This window comes from Alternaria viburni, assembly GCF_023758015.1.
Source record: "Alternaria viburni strain BMP 2772 chromosome Unknown scaffold_14, whole genome shotgun sequence".
Classification (NCBI taxonomy): domain Eukaryota; kingdom Fungi; phylum Ascomycota; class Dothideomycetes; order Pleosporales; family Pleosporaceae; genus Alternaria; species Alternaria viburni.
Window position 1 is genome coordinate 885,759 of NW_026055783.1, and position 15,758 is coordinate 901,516.

General features: G+C 52.4%; 7 protein-coding genes across 7 annotated transcripts; 2 read left to right on the forward strand and 5 right to left on the reverse strand.

Moving 5' to 3' along the window:
* Window positions 1-940: 940 nt before the first annotated feature.
* On the forward strand, window positions 941-1,986 carry J4E79_006996 (uncharacterized protein; the record flags this gene model as incomplete). The annotated part of the gene is made up of 3 exons (XM_049355864.1): window positions 941-1,390; window positions 1,453-1,641; window positions 1,756-1,986. 3 exons carry the CDS (start codon window positions 941-943, stop codon window positions 1,984-1,986), a joined length of 870 nt encoding a protein of 289 aa, XP_049209893.1.
* Window positions 1,987-2,359: 373 nt separating this feature from the next.
* J4E79_006997 (uncharacterized protein) lies at window positions 2,360-3,121 on the reverse strand (the record flags this gene model as incomplete). Its single annotated transcript, XM_049355865.1, has 2 exons — window positions 2,360-2,389; window positions 2,480-3,121. The coding sequence occupies 2 exons, from the start codon at window positions 3,119-3,121 to the stop codon at window positions 2,360-2,362; spliced, it is 672 nt and encodes a 223-aa protein (XP_049209894.1).
* A 236-nt stretch (window positions 3,122-3,357) lies between these two features.
* On the reverse strand, window positions 3,358-4,575 carry J4E79_006998 (uncharacterized protein; the record flags this gene model as incomplete). The annotated part of the gene is made up of 1 exon (XM_049355866.1): window positions 3,358-4,575. The coding sequence occupies one exon, from the start codon at window positions 4,573-4,575 to the stop codon at window positions 3,358-3,360; it is 1,218 nt and encodes a 405-aa protein (XP_049209895.1).
* A 345-nt stretch (window positions 4,576-4,920) lies between these two features.
* Window positions 4,921-6,898, reverse strand: J4E79_006999 (uncharacterized protein; the record flags this gene model as incomplete). Its single annotated transcript, XM_049355867.1, has 3 exons — window positions 4,921-5,914; window positions 5,980-6,602; window positions 6,662-6,898. 3 exons carry the CDS (start codon window positions 6,896-6,898, stop codon window positions 4,921-4,923), a joined length of 1,854 nt encoding a protein of 617 aa, XP_049209896.1.
* Window positions 6,899-7,584: 686 nt separating this feature from the next.
* Window positions 7,585-9,583, forward strand: J4E79_007000 (uncharacterized protein; the record flags this gene model as incomplete). The annotated part of the gene is made up of 3 exons (XM_049355868.1): window positions 7,585-7,886; window positions 8,085-9,174; window positions 9,224-9,583. 3 exons carry the CDS (start codon window positions 7,585-7,587, stop codon window positions 9,581-9,583), a joined length of 1,752 nt encoding a protein of 583 aa, XP_049209897.1.
* A 1,479-nt stretch (window positions 9,584-11,062) lies between these two features.
* Window positions 11,063-12,999, reverse strand: J4E79_007001 (uncharacterized protein; the record flags this gene model as incomplete). Its single annotated transcript, XM_049355869.1, has 3 exons — window positions 11,063-11,334; window positions 11,391-12,668; window positions 12,720-12,999. The coding sequence occupies 3 exons, from the start codon at window positions 12,997-12,999 to the stop codon at window positions 11,063-11,065; spliced, it is 1,830 nt and encodes a 609-aa protein (XP_049209898.1).
* An 854-nt stretch (window positions 13,000-13,853) lies between these two features.
* Window positions 13,854-15,113, reverse strand: J4E79_007002 (uncharacterized protein; the record flags this gene model as incomplete). The annotated part of the gene is made up of 1 exon (XM_049355870.1): window positions 13,854-15,113. The coding sequence occupies one exon, from the start codon at window positions 15,111-15,113 to the stop codon at window positions 13,854-13,856; it is 1,260 nt and encodes a 419-aa protein (XP_049209899.1).
* Window positions 15,114-15,758: the final 645 nt, after the last annotated feature.

Below are 15,758 nucleotides of genomic sequence, written 5' to 3' on the forward strand. Positions count from 1 at the left end.
TATCTTATTCCCATGCGATGCTTCGGTTTTGGCTGCAACGGTGCTTCTTCGGCCAGTACTGGTGTCGATTGCATGTGAGCACGGGGCACAATCGAAGATGCATCTCATACCTCCCCTCGCACATGCCGATCTGCCGAGATTCCCATCGCCTCGCCCCGGGCCACATGCCCTTTGAATCCATCTGCATACCCTCGTACCAACCCTGTACATCTACCTCCCCCAAGACAATCTGTATGCGAGCAAACGAAATTCCGACCTCGCGCAGCAGCAAGACAGCCGCTGTTTGGCGGGGCAAACCTTCTCCTCCACAGGCATTGCGACGCCACAAGCGGGTGATCCTTTTCCTTCATCGACCGATCACCGTCTTTTCGACATGAAGAACAGGGGGCGCTGTATCCGCCGTGTTTGCAGCCTCGCCGAATGCAGCTAGATGCCCGTCGCTGCCCATCGCATTCACGCCCGATACTATTCCAGTACTGCAACCCACTCGCTCGTATCATGTCTGTCCGAACCGAGCGTGTCTGACTCACTTCGCCGCACTCTTCACCGGATGCAACAGAGATGCCAGTTGCTGGTTGTATACGCAGGGATGCCTGTGTACTGTATTGCTCTGCTACCATGTTACGAATCAAACTGTAAGAATTGATGAGAGCCTACTGCTGTCGGCCAACAAGAATTTCTCCTCTTTTCGAATATTACAACTGTCGACGTTTGGTGTCTCCAAGGTTATTTCTGCTCCACTAGCGGTTTGTAAGCGTTACGTCATTTCGTCGAGATAGCCGTTGAGTGGTTACTCGCTCAATCGCCCAACCAGACATTACAAAGCATGTCAAGATTGATCTCTAGCACCACTCGATATAGGCCTGAGATACAAAACACATTTTCATGTAGGAACAAAACTCTATTGGTCACACATTCATACTGAGCCTCACTTTCCACAATGTCTGTCCTCATCACTGGAGCCTCTGGGTATCTCGGTGGCTCGCTGCTTGCGGCACTGCACAACGTCGAACTTCCAGAGCACAAAGACATATATGCTCTCGTCAGATCTCAAGACCAAGCGGAAGCGGTGAAGAAGTATGGCGCGAGCCCTCTCACTCTCGATCTACAAGATGAAGAGAGGGTTGTCAAGACCATCGTCGATGCGCGGATATCCGTCATATTCTTCCTTGTTGACGCTATGAACTCCGATATGCAGGTCCCCATGATAAAAGCCCTTGCAGAAGTCAAGAAGCAAACTGGACGCGAAGTCCACTTTTTGCACACCAGTGGCGCAAAGATCTTCAGCGAACATGCGGGGATGCCTATCGATCGACCACTTCCCGATACAGATGCTGATCTGTACAAACTACAAAAGAGTGCCAAGGCTCCTCATCAACTCTTAACACAGGTATGGGGCAAATAGCGTGTATGCGTTTCAAAGTCCAATCTCTCTTACTGAAATGACCTCAGGCGACGAACACGAACAATGTCATCATTGAAACGGCGGAGAAACATGGAGTCCGCAGCTACATCTTCATTCCATGTATCGTATACGGCGAAGGCAAAGGTTTTGGTAACAAAATCTCGATCCAAACCACAGCTGTGATCAAAGCTGCGAAGGGGGCCGGCGCCGTGTACGATGTCAACCCAGAAGGCTGGGTAGGTGTTATTGCACAGTCAACAAGCCAACCACTCGCATACTGACGATATAATCAGACTTGGCCCGTATGTCATATCGACGATAACTCGAAATTGTACGTGGAATTGCTGAAGAGTATTCTACGCGACGAGAACCCTGAATATGGTGATAATGGGTACTATCTTGCTTCCTCCGGTAGTGTGGCCTGGTACGACATATACGCCGCAATGGCGAAAGCGCTTGCAAAGCGTGGAATTATCGACAGCCCAGAAGTCAAGAAAGCGGATGAAGCAGCGCTTGATAAGATGGCGCAGGCCTTGGGTTGCCCTAGAAAGCTTGTTGCAGTTCAGCTGGGTGGAAAGTAAGTGTTACTTGTATGCTCACAAGGATGGACCAGATGTTGACACCAGACACAGATGCACACTTGAAGCGAAGAGGGCTTATAGCTTAGCTTGGAGACCAGCTTATGAGCCGAAGCACATCTTGGAGGCGGCAGATGCAGAGGTAGAGCTTATCTTGAAGCATCTATGAGCAATGAGCAGTATAGTAATGGGTATTTCGGCATGGTATAGCTTAGAATTGTAGCTACTTTTTCCGTACGTAATGATCTGGAAGTTTCAATGTGCCAAAGAACAACCCAATGAAAGGTCGGTAATTAGTATTCCAGCACAGCTCTTTTTCTCCCATACTTAAGCTCCGAGTTGTTCGTCTCCATCCACACTAACTCATGCCCTTCCTTCACCAGACGAAGATGCCGAGCCCATAATACTATCCAACTCTGCCTCCGTATACCTCTGCTGCGGCTGCTGCAAAGCACAATTAGCAGCATCACCCTAACGTGCTCCCTCAACAACTTACCTCCACGAATTTCGGTCCATCGTACTCGCGCAACAGCTCAACGTACTCCATCAACGGCCGCATGATCGAGGCATCAGCGTCCAACGCTGGACCACTAAGCGCAATGTCCAGGTCATATGCCAAGACGACGACTGGACCGCGAAACGGCAGTCCAAGGCTCTTGTTCTCGCAGAGTGCACGCTCTCCCTTCGCATTCATGTCGTAATTGATCTGGATGAAATACGGAAAGTAGCGGTTGTGGAATGAAAGTTTCTTGATCTCCTGGGCCGGCACACCGGGGAAATGATAACCAAGCCCGCTTACCGTACCTTCCTCATCGAACGACAGAACGGAGAAGACAGGTTTGGTTGAATCGACGGGGAAACGCAAAACGCGTCGCATGTTGTTGCCGATGGGTTGTTTGATGGATTTGGCGTAGGGCTTGCAGGCGAGCTTGTGGCTGGAGACCCAGTCGCGTTCTTGACAGGCTGGCGAGCAGTAGAGCATGCTCTTGCATTGGCCACATATCTTCTTCGCACCAGGAGTACGACAGGAAGCGCACTGATCTGCAACAGCAGTGGGTGGAGGAGGGACCGGGACGAAGTCTTCGAGCATCAACGGATAGCCAAAGTCCTGAGGTGAGTATGGTGTAGTTGAGGACATGGCGCGCGGCTGTAGAGTCGAGATTATCAGAGCGATATCAGGAATGGGTTGTGATAAGAGAATGTACCCTAAATCGGACCTCAAAAGGAAATAGAGAGCTCAACAAGCAAGCTGTGAGATTAAAAGATATACTAGCATTAGTCGTACGGCATACAAATGAGGTCGCATGACCTCTATCTCACCGCAAGTGGCATACTGCCTTTACCTGAGAGCCTTGACCAAGTACCTAGGTTATCTCAGTATGGGCGGTATAGCCACTGCGATGGGTGAAAGAAGACATCGAAATCCACACCGCCAAACACGCCAATCGCCGGAAATAGGTCGCACTCGCCCCTCAGACCAGTATTGCCCCCCTCGCTTCGCACGTCGAGCTCCTCGTTGCCATCCCAGCCACCTTCCTTTACTCCATTACGCGTGAAGAACACGTCGATATCCAGTATCCTTCCTTGTTGCGACTGCTCGTATGATGGTGGGTTGCGCGGAACCGAGAAGGTAATGCCGATACCCACAGTATCGCCGGGCTTGAAAGCCGAGGTGAAGTCGATACCGCCCCATGCATCATTGACGTACTTTCTTCCATCATCTCCATGCACCCCAAGACTGGCACGTTCCCAGCCTGGGAGACGGAACGTAGGATAAGGCGGCGCAACGAAGCCTATCGCGATACCGGCGTCTGCTTCCGAGAAGGAGAAGCCACCGCGACCGATTCCAAGGACTTTGAGTTCGAAGTAGACAGTCTTAGATCTTTGCGTGTTGAGCGGTGAGTCCCAGAACACGCTGTACATGGGCAGATTTGTGAGGATACTCGAATCCCTGCAGTTCGCATGGGTGCGACAACGCCAGTGGCCTGCTTGAGGTTGAGGGAGCAAATCGCCCAGATACGACGGCGCCTTCAGTAGAGCAAGCTGACCGTTCTGAATCGCAGCATGAGTGCTAGGCTGCAGGTTCTGCGGTGGCCACAAAGGATTCATGTTCGTCCAAGCCAAGGCACGATCGCCATCTTCAGTAGATGCATTAGCAGTGGGAGAACTATCGTAACCCATCGAAGGTGGTGGGGGTAGAAGTGAAGTGTCAGGTACGACTGTCCAGTCGTGATATGGCGGAGGATCCCAGCTAGGAGGGGGTTGCTGTGGATACGAAGGAGGTGGCCCTGCTGGGGGTGCGTAACCTGAAAACTCTTGTTTAGGTGGAGGCCCTGGAGGAGCAGTATAAGAAGACGACCCGTGGCTCGGTGGAGGACCTGGCGGAGCGGAGTACCCAGACGAGGATGAAGCCTGGTTCGGCGGCGGGCCAGGCGGTGCTTGATACTTCTCCGTCGGCGCTATGTTATGCTGCTGGTCCTGAGGCGAGCTGTAGTAAGGGTTGTTTGAATGCTGATTATGTTGGTCTGTCCCATATGACGGCCTTGAAGAGCTGTCGTCGCCCTTTATCTTGTCCTTGAACTTCTTGAACATGGTGCCAAGGTTGGCCTGGGAACTAAGAGCAGTGCAAGAAAAGGTCTTATTCTAATTTGGTGGATAAGTGGTAGATGTCGGAAAGATTGTATCAGGGGATGTGTAGGGTTGTGGAGTCACACTACTAGGGAAGCGGGCGCACTTGAGTGATGATGTAGCGAAGGTGGCCGGTTGTGGCTGTGCACGCGCAACAAAGCCCGAGTTGATTGTCACCTAACCGTCTACGTCATCGTTGGTGGCTTGGCAGGGTCCTCTAAACCCCGGCCACAATCACGGATGCCCGCGTCGCGCTCCAACAAACGCGCGTTGAAAACGCGATGGAAGTCTGGCAACCAGACAGTTCGGTCACGCATCCCCCGCATACCTTCCAGCCACCGCTTTGCCGCGGGCCCTTCCTTCTATGAACTTCACCGGAACCTCGACTTCTACGTCTCTCAACCAATCGCCCATGCCTTTCGCGAAAGCATCCAAACGGCTACTCCCGCTAACGCCTCTGCCCAATACCCCATAAACTACGAAATGCACCGCCATGATACCTTCGAACTCCACCCTTTCCATGAAAAAGCTGTCGTTCCAGCTTTCTCCGAACATTTCCTGGAGTTTGGGCATGGTGAGAAAGCTGCGGAGCCAGTCCCAGCTTTCGGCATACAGGGGCGATGACTGTGGGTAGGAGGAAGGTAGGCTTGTGGGTATAAAGAAGCCAATGTTTGCGTTTCCACCCTTGTCGCCTGAGCGGGCGAGCACGATGTCTCCCAGCCGCGCACGCGTCATTGGGCCAAAAGAACGAAGATCTACGGGACTCGCAGTTTCATAGCTTTCGCGCCTCCCAATCTCTTCCGATTTCGGTGGCGGCGTGGTCATCAGCGTCCTTGTCTCGCCAGAGGCGAGAAGATTCATCGCCGTCTTCAGCTTGTTCTGCGGCCAAATCGCTGGATAGAAGCTCAAGTACGGTTTCGGTATTGCAGTGCGATGATCCATGGTACTATGAAAGCCTGAGTAGTGCTGCATCGCAAAGTCTGCCAGTAGACTCGCTAGGCCCAGGTTCGCGTTCGGATCGCCGCTCTCCGCGAAGATCCGACAATACGATGTACTTCTGAGCTGGCTCTTCGGGTCGGTCTCCGGCATGCCTATGCGCTGGAATTCCAAGATGTCGAATCTGTCCAGTAGGCCCTTCTGTTTCAGGCCAAACTTGATCATACGTTCCCAGAGATCGAATTTCTCAGCTGTGGCATACCCCGTTGCATTGACGACAATCTCGGATTGGTAGCCTGCTTGATAGAAGATTGCGAGTTTCGTAGTGGGTGGGGGTGGTTTGCCTTTGACGCCCCACAGACGAACTCTTCCTATGGTCAGCGAGATTGCTCCTGCCAGCATGCCATGTAAGTGAAGGATGATCGAGCGTACCTGTTGTTACCTTCAGCTTTGACCTGAACCTCATCCAAGATAGCCTTGACATCGCTATTCAGGTACACGTTGCCTTGAAGCTCGTATAGAAACTGACATTTGACAGTGTCTTCCGTAACAAAACCTTTCCTTGCTTCATGCTTCGTGATCACACATGTTCCGTCCTTTTCGACTTCTGCGATACCGAAGGTGATATCGTATAGGTCATCCAGCGGATATTCGTAGAAGCCCGCGAAATTCGAGCCCGTTACATAGCCACTGCATTCGATGAGATGGCCTGCAATTAGTGCTCCTGCAAGCGCATCGAAGTCGGTGTCACGCCACGAGTACCAGTACCATGCAGCACCGATTACGGGGCTGGCGTCCGCAACACGACCAGCAATAATGATGTCTGCGCCTTCTTCGAGACCTTTGACGATTTCGCGAGCGCCGAGGTAGACGTTCGCACTGACGATTGGTTTGTCGCTTTTCAGGACGTCAAGCGTGTGGTCCGCGACCGTTACCTCGCTGTTATCAGAATCTAGATGCGGCGGTAAACCTTTCTCTTTGATATCCTTCATCTCATCCATCAGGTTATCGCCAGATACGTATGCAACCTTCAAATCGTACCCTTTGCTTACGACCTGTGCATCTCTCAGTCAACTAAACCTTGTAGCGACTACATCGATGAGACGAGACTCACGAGTTCATGCACCTTCTCCGCCAACCCCTTTGGATTGTGCGCACCCCCATTGACAACGACTTTGATCCTCTTCTCATTCAATAAGTCCATCGTCTGCTCGATACCATCCCAAGCTGTTTTCTCCCATCCAGGATGCTTGCCCGCTGCATGTGCCTGGGCGTTTTCCGCGATGTTGACTTCGGCAAGATAGTCTCCTGTAATGAAGTCTGTGTCTCCTAGCTCTGCTTGGTAGAGCATGTGATATCCCGGATCACCTTGCGTTCGTCAGACTGGTTTAGCATACGTAGGGCTCGTATCACCTTTGTAGCCTGAGCAGTTTGCTATCTTCACTGGGCGGCTTCCGCGCTGCGCTGTCCATCTTGTGCTGTAGTCTGACGATGCCATAGCTACTGCTTCAACAATGATAGTCGACAAAAGGCTTGTGGTGCAATCTTATGTGTATTCTGGGATCAGATCGCTAATGCATGCGTGTAAAGCAGACTTGCATTATCGCGATACAGCCGCAGCTTAAATCCTCCCACCAAACTTCCAATCACGAACATCTCCACATCATACTACTATCTCAACAGACGTGATCCTCTTCTTGCGTAACGTGTATCCAGATTGCGGGGTGATACCCCACCTTGTCGGGTAGATTGAGCTAGTCGACTTACTCGCCCGAGGGCCGAAAACGAATTGCCGTCCATCTACCATGATCGGCAGTGCTTGAGTAAGACCGGTGACAACTAGGACGATGGAGCTGATGCGCCGATTGGCGTTGCTGGCACCATGTTACAAGGCGACCAAGTAGTTGATGGGGTCGAGTGGGACGTGTTTCGGACAGCGCAAACGATAAAGCTCATGCTATCCGCGTCTCGTTGCCACACTCTCAGTTCTCCCAAGTCGAAGTCAAGGCTCTACAACTATTAGAAATGTCAAACACTATGACGAACGGCCACACTAACGGCACGAATGGTAGCCACAAGGACTACTCTGTCCCCCGCGAAACCCAACACATCTTCGAAAAGGGCATATTAAGCAATCCCCTCATTGCTCCAACATTACCCATCGACATCGCAGAATGCGCAAAGACAGTCCAGTTCAAAGGCAGCGATAAGCCCAGTATACCCATCAACTGGCGCTTCGCCGAAAGCATCTCGGCACTCAAGGGGCTGGAAGCCGCCATGATCAACGTCCTTCTGAAGCAGAAATATGGACTGGAACCCCAAGAAGCTGTCATAGATACGTAAGTTGATATATCCGAGCTTCCACGTTAATCAAGAAAAAAGTCGAACAGGCCTACAGCCTACATTAACGCTAGGTCACCTATCTTGTAGGTTTCCATGTCAATGTAGGCAGCAGGCCTGTTCGGTTTTCTTCTTGTATAAGGTGCTTCTATTATTAGGAGTTGTTGCCATTAAGTAGCTAACGCGTATCGGTGAAGCGACCATGCGCAACTCTTCTTCATGTCGATCCTACTGAACGTCATCGATCCCGATGGCGAACACATCGAGTTCTTGACAAAACCCTTCGCGAGTGGATCGGACGCATACAACAGATATTTCAAGAACTGCGATCTGCATGATACTAGTAGGACCCCGTATCGCGTGGCGGCTACGAACATCTACCGGTGCAAAGATGGACGGTACTTCCATCTACATGGCTCCATGAACCCTGAACCCACACAAGAGAGTGTTGGGTTACCGCATGATATGGACTTGGCTGAGTCGAAGGATCCATGGAAACCATACGAAGAGAAGCTAGCAGGTATTGAATCCGACGAGATGCAAAGGTTGGCGTCGGACGTCTACAAGCAAGCTGGTACCATCTGCTGGACAACCGAGGAGTTTAAGAATAGCGAACATGGAAAAGCAAATGCCCATGTAGGCCTCTACGAGATCCACGATGTCAAGAATGCGAAACAACCGGCGTGTTGGTGGCCAGATAGCCCGGAAACTGGCGTAAAGAGGCCTCTTGCAGGTCTCAAAGTCGTCGATCTGACCCGTGTTATCACTGCTCCGGCTCTAACCAGAGGTCTCGCTGAGTTGGGTGCTTCGGTGATGCGAGTGACAGCAGAGCATGTCACCGATATGTCCATGCTACACGTCGATCTCAGCTGGGGAAAGTGGAACTCGCATCTGGATTTCCGGAAGGAAGAGGACAGAGAGAAGCTGCGCGCTTTAGTCCGAGAAGCCGATGTCGTAGTACAAGGCTATCGGCCTGGTGTGCTGGACAAATATGGTTTCTCTCCCGAGGGCCTACTCGACCTGACGAAAGATCGAGAGCGAGGTCTCATTGTCGTGCGGGAGAACTGCTATGGCTGGTATGGTCCTTGGTCGTATCGCAGTGGGTGGCAACAAATCTCTGACGCGTGCTGTGGCGTCTCGATGGAGTTTGGACGAGCCATGGGCAATGACGAGCCTGTTACACCAGTTTTCCCCAACAGCGACTTCTGCACTGGTACTTCTGGCGTCATCGCCGTCTTGAACGCGATAATCCGAAGGGGTACTGAAGGCGGCTCCTACAAAGTCGATGTAAGTCAGCTCCACCGTTCGGTAGCGTTGTGGAAGCTAACTTCTACAGATTGCCTTGAACTACTACTCCCAATGGCTGGTAAACAGCGTCGGCACCTACCCTAAAGATGTCTGGGAAGATGTCTGGACTCGCAATGGCCGCCAAGTCTTCCGCCATTACCACAACATGCAGTATACGTTGCCGCGCTACATGAAGATGCTATTCGAGAATTCGGGATCCGTGCTCTTCAAACCCGATTTCTTTGAGATGCGACATGCGGGCGCGATCGGCAAAGACGTAAAGGGAGTCAAGCCCATCATCCAATATCCCCAGGGAAATGTGAAGTTGGGGTACAGTATAGGCACGCGAGGAAATGGTGTCGACAAGCCGGTGTGGCCAAAGAACCTCATGACCGAAGTTGTCGCGTAATGCCATAGTTTTTGGCAAGGGCAGGAAGATAGCTGCAAGGGACGTATCAAGGCATGACTGTTTTCTGAACGAGATTTGTCGCGAAATCTGATTCGGGTGTGTTGAAGTGAAGAGGCGAAGAAGGAAAGTGAGCTGCCGCTGAGAAAGCGCGCTAGCCTACGCGTCTTCACGTCTTCACGTGACCACAATTTGACAGCCACCGGGCCATCTCACAAGCTCAACATTGTTTCACACAAACCATACCAACAAATTCATATATACTGGCAGACTGTCAAATGTATGCGCACGTCATCTAAGGAAAAAGATAAACCTCTACCTACGAGGAACAATATATGTAATCAACCTGTAAGTCTACATTGCGTTGAGACTTTGCTAACTTCTATTTGAACACTAATGTAGACTGCAGGGTGTTCGGGGGTTTCCTTGAATATGATGGGTGACTATGCGAGACGTCGTTAGAGCCAACGTCATTCGTACCTTCCATATCCACACGAAAAGCTTCATCATCAAGACTAAGCGCCATTGACTCATACATCCTTGACGTGACTCCTTAGATCTGACATGTATCCATTACGCTACAACTAAATCAGCCTTCATAAGTCTCTCAACTGCTCCCAAGGTTTTCGATCAAACACATCTATCTCAATCCGAGCCTCTCAAACCATGGAAGCACTCCTCCACACCCACCGCCTAACGCTCCTCCGCCTCACAGACACCTCGTCCCCTTCATCTCCACACGTCCGCCTCTTCCACGAAAATTGGTCGAATCCCGACGCCACAGCATGGAGTCTGCACGCGCCCACGCAGTCCCTTCCCGAAAGCTACGAGTGGATGAAAGAGCAATTGGCGCCTGAACTCGACAGCATGTTTTATTCTGTATTTGTCAAAGCCGACACCTCAAACTCAGTGTCTACTAGCGATGATGACACTGGGCTGGGGAAGCATATAGGCAGCGTAAGCCTACGTCTTCAACCTAGCGGTCCTTCGCTCCCAATCCCATCGACATTCACAACGACCAATATGAGGGTGCTGGGATACGCCTTGTTTCCGTCAGCGTGGGGAAAGGGATATGCGACGGAAGCCGGTCATGCGCTGCTGAACGCCTATACTGCTTTCGTATCTTCAACTACCTCACTTCCAAGCGCACAAGAAGATGACGATGGAAGCGAACGACAAACAGGCAAAACGTACATCGAAGCAGCAGTAGACGAAGATAACCCCGGTAGTGTAAAGGTACTGGAGAAACTTGGCTTCAAGAAACTGGGTTGGAAGCATGAAGAGGGGAAGGTGTGGCTTAATGGAGCGTGGAGGGACCCTGGGTATTGGGTGTATGGGATGTTTGTTTAGTGTGCAAGTATAGGAAAGCACACGACTGAGGCTGGAAAAGAAGTAGTAATACATGATCGCATACATGGCGAAGTGTGCAGACCTCCTTGAAAAGTATATTCCTACAGGAAATTGATCTTATGGCCACACACCTTACCACTCAGCGACTTCACCCTGCTTGGGCAGCGTCGCCCGAACAACTTTATCGCAGTTGAGTAAGCAAAGAGGGTCGAATGCTTTCTTGAGCTGCCTCATTGCGTCCACAGTAGTTTGGCCCACTTCGTGTGGTAGATAGTCTCTCTTAACGAGGCCGACGCCATGTTCACCTGTGGCTGTACCTTCGAGTTCGATAGCGCGCTTGACCATTTCGTGGACGAGGTGGGAGGCTTTGTCGAAGTCCTGGTTACGGTTGTAGAGGATGATGGCTAGAATGATATGTAAGCGAAAGGGTCATGAGATGAGGATGAATGCATGGACCTACAGTGGAAGTTTCCGTCTCCAACATGTCCTACGATACTAGCGAGTAGTCCGCTCTGTCGAATCTTCTCCTTGGTCTCTTCGATGATTTGTGGCAGCTTGGATATCGGGACGGCGACGTCTGTGGTCCAGACAGCCATGTCTGGGTTGCCCTCGCCCTTGGCCATGACGCTCCAGAGTGCTTCCTTTCGCGCTTGCCATAGATCCTCCTTCTCTTGTTCTGACTTCGCGAACTCAAAGCTTACGGATCCAGTCTTCTTGGCAAGACCTTGCACCTGGCTAATTTGTTCCTTAACGGAGCTCTGTGTGCCGGCGAACTTGAAGAAGAGGGTGGGGGCATTCTTCCAGGTCTTGGAAGTCTGTCCCGCGTCGTTGATACATTGCATCTGAACATCATCGAGGATCTCAATGGCAGCAATAGGTACGCCAGCGCCAACGACCTTGAAGACGCAATCTGCTGCTGCGCGAATGGATGGGAACGCGCATACGGCTACACTAGTATGTTGTGGCTTTACAATGACTTTCAGCGTAGCTTCTGTGACGAGTCCTAACGTGCCTTCGCTACCGATGAACATGCGCGTAAGGTCGTATCCAGCGGAAGACTTTCGTGGCCGTTGTCGCGTCTTGATGACAGTTCCATCAGCCAGGACTACGGTGAGCGACACGACCCAGTCCTTCATTGTGCCATAACGGTATGCGTTGGTACCGGAGCACCCTGTCCCGACCATGCCGCCGATCATTGCGCCTGGACCTGGGTCGGGAGGGAAGAAAAGACCTTCTTTTGACAGCTCTTCGTTCAGAAGTTCCCAGCCCACTGCTGGTTGAACCACAACATCCATGTCGTCCTTGTGTAGCTTTATGATCTTGTCCATGCGACTGAAGTCGATGCATATGCCGCCCTTTGTTGCTGCGAAGTGACCCTCCAGGCTTGTGCCACCGCTGTACGGAGTGACTGGTATCTTGCGTTCGTGGCAGACCTTCATGATCGCGCTAACTTCTTGTGTGCTGCCTGGCTTCACGACGCAGAATGGCACATCGCCTGGTTGAGAGGGATGCGAAGACCACGACGATCCGCTGTGCGACTCTAAATCGTTGGGATCCAGTGTAAGATTTTCCTTTCCGACAATATCGCGGAAGTCTGTCCACGCAGCTTCCATGTTTGCCTCTGAAATATTGTGCTTGGGCGGATTGAAGGTCTCAAGTGGTGCGGTCGAACTCGTGTCTGCGATTGGAGGCATCATCTGGCCATAGTAGTAGCCGATGCTTGCGGTCATAAGACATGCTACTCAATTATTAGTATACGCGACAACTGGGGTGTATGAACTGCTGGTACCAAACACTGTCGCAAAGAATTGTCCTCTTGCCGTTCTTTGCTGTAATGACTGGATCTGGATCTGCTCGGCCTTCTCTTTCTGTACACGCTCGTAGATACTCTCATTGAGTTGCAGGTAGAATGGCTTTTCGTCCTCTCTGCCCATCGGTTTTCTTTCGCTCGCCCATCGCCTCTGCGTTATTCTTCCGACTCCCGCACCAGCTCCGCATGTCCGCCATAGCGCTCCTCCCGTTGCGCCTCTTACGGCGAATGAGCCTCGTGGCAGGCTTCGTAGAGGCATTGCGACTAGAATTGACGGTGATTCATGTCGTAGGCGTCGATGCGACAAAAGCGGGGAAAGCTTTGCATGTGAGCTGAACGATGATGCTGCGCGGGTAAATCCCGGACTTAAGAGACCGCCAAGAGTTCTCTATGCATGTCGCAACCAGTGATGAGCGTTCTATGTGGTAGTGGAGAAGCGTTCATGCGTAATCTTATACTGAGCAATTACTGGCAGATATCACGACATCGGGATCTGTTAGAAAAGATGCGTCATCACGTGTAAACCTGTCAAATTACGACATGCGAACCAAAGCAAGCATCACATGTGGTCGATGAAGATTCGATAAGGATAGAATGCATTTGAGAAGCTCGATGGCCGATACCAGAGCGTGTTATACCGAAAGCAAACCCAGTCGCCGTACCCAAATTCTCGCAACGCCGCCAGACACATAGTGCCGGCCTTGAGAGAGGTACCCAGAGCGTATCCAACGCCTGTGCATGTCCAAGTGATGAGTGTGTAAGATATGGTGAAAAGCAAGTAAACAAAGCAGGTCTCTACCAATGCGCCCAAAGGAAGAATGCTAAGTCTCTGAAGATGCTCGCAAGATGTATAGCATAAGCATAGGAGGAGCATGTATCATGAAAAAGGCCGTAATCCCAAACCAAACGCCATGCTAAAAACACGAAAGAATATATGCAAGAAAGAATGGGGTATATGGATGAGATGCAAAACCAATCTGCTCAAGTGTCGGGCCAAGTGAGAGGGGTGTCTAGGGCATCGGGGTTAGAGGTAGTGGGGTGGCACCTAAGGCGATTGCTTACGTGGCTAGGTTGTCCACAGACGCTGCGCGTGTCTGTGGCGGTGCATGCGGCCTACTTTCCAGACATGCGCAGCAGTCGAGTCTTGAGCCAGATGACGAAACGCTGCCACGTACCCTTCGCGGCTCGGCTTTTGGTGACTTTGGGCGTAGAGGAAAAGACGGCCGCTTTCTCGGGGTCGACGGTTGCCACAAGCTTTGGCAGCGAGTTGGAGTGCGCCTCACGGTGGTCTGAATATTGGCGTCCACCCACTGAAGGGCGTCCGGCTATCGAGGGTCGTGGCGTCTTCTCATAGTCGGTGGACACAGTGCGCGTGCGGTTTATCTCTGATCGGTCGAGCGTCTCTGACTTGCGACGTTGGTGATCCTCCTTCTTCTGCTGCTTGCGGTAGTCGCGTTCCTGCTGCTTGTGTGCCACCTTTTCGTACTTTCGCTCCTTGGCTCGCTGCTCCTCCTCGAACTTCTGTCGCGCAGCACGAATGGAGGCAGCTCTCGAGGCAGGGTCTACGGGGGAGTCACGACCGCCGCGGATAAAGCGGTAGGTCTGATCGAAGGAGGTACGCGAACTGGGCGAGGTGGTGTCGATGGACTTGAGCGTGTCACCACGCGCCCTGGGTTGGGCAATCGGGGAGGTGAGCGAGACGGACGACTGGGAGTAGCTGCCAGCAAGGCGGGTGGACGAGTTGTTGGTGTGGATGCGTAGGGATGTTCCCTGTGCCGAGGAGATGGAACCGGATCTGCGCGCGGGTTCATACGCGTTTTGTCTCAAGCGGAACTCGTCGTCCGACATGATATCATCGCCCTCGTGCTCGCTCCCGAGAATTGATGGCGGCGACGAGTGGGCTATTGGCGGTGTGTATGGGTGCGGAGTCTGGCGGATGGCAGGCAGGGGCGTCGGTCGCTGCAGACCAGACGACGAGGAGAACTGCGAGGTGTTGGATGTGGAGCGATTGTGTCTGTGGCGGCCGTTGACGGGCGAAAAAGAAACATCAGATATGGACCGTGAGTGGGCGCCATATTCAGATATACCCAGACCGGTGAGGTCGTTCTCGGCAGCAGGGCGTGATAGATCGAGCCCGCTGGTCTCCTTGGACGAGAGCTTGCGCAGGTAAGGCTTGATCTTGAGCTGGTGGGAGGAAGTCGCAGACGGCATGGGGCGTTGTGTCTCTATCCAAGACTCTTCGTAGACCTTGGGCGTGTCTGAACGGTTAAAGGTAACGACGTCGTAGTCAGCAACGGGGCTCAGAGGGCGTGGACTCGATACAGCGGAGGCGGAGTAGCCTCGTTTGTGGAGACGCGCATGCCGGTTGGACATTTTGGGCGGAGTGAATGCTCGCGCGTGTTATCGGCGCATGTCAAAGTACGCTGTAAGTAGGCCAGGAGAGATCGGCGCAGGTGGTTGTTGCACGCAATAGCATATCACCAAGCCAACGTCAGGACCAGGACTGGCGGCAATCTTCCGATGGTTCCGCGGCTGTCAAGCGCCCACAAAATGGTGACGAAACGAAGGTGTCAACTCGTGCGCGGGATCCGGGGTAGCGATGGCGTAGACAAGACGGCGGTTTCCTCTCTAGCCGGCAGACGCTTCCTTGGTTCCTTGGTTGCTGGAACCCGTGGACTGGTCCGACTAGCTGCGAACGCTCAGATCAAGGCAGCCGGCCCCAGCTCTAAGCGCCTAGACGGCTAGGCGGTGGGAGAGTAGGTGAGAGATTTATGTTGCCGGGGGTGATAAGAGGAGCATCACCTCGAGACGCAGACGCCCACGGCGTTTAGGGGCCTGGGTGCTTATATGCGCTCGCTGCTGTGAGCGTCTTGTCTAGTAGATGCAGGATGGTGGAGGTACACCTAGGAGAGGAGACCGGCTGAAGCGGAATCGCCGCCTGCTTGGAACGAGATAGCAATATGACTGGCTGGGGGAGCCTCACCGCTCGTGAGCCACGGAATAGAGTGCTACCGTGCC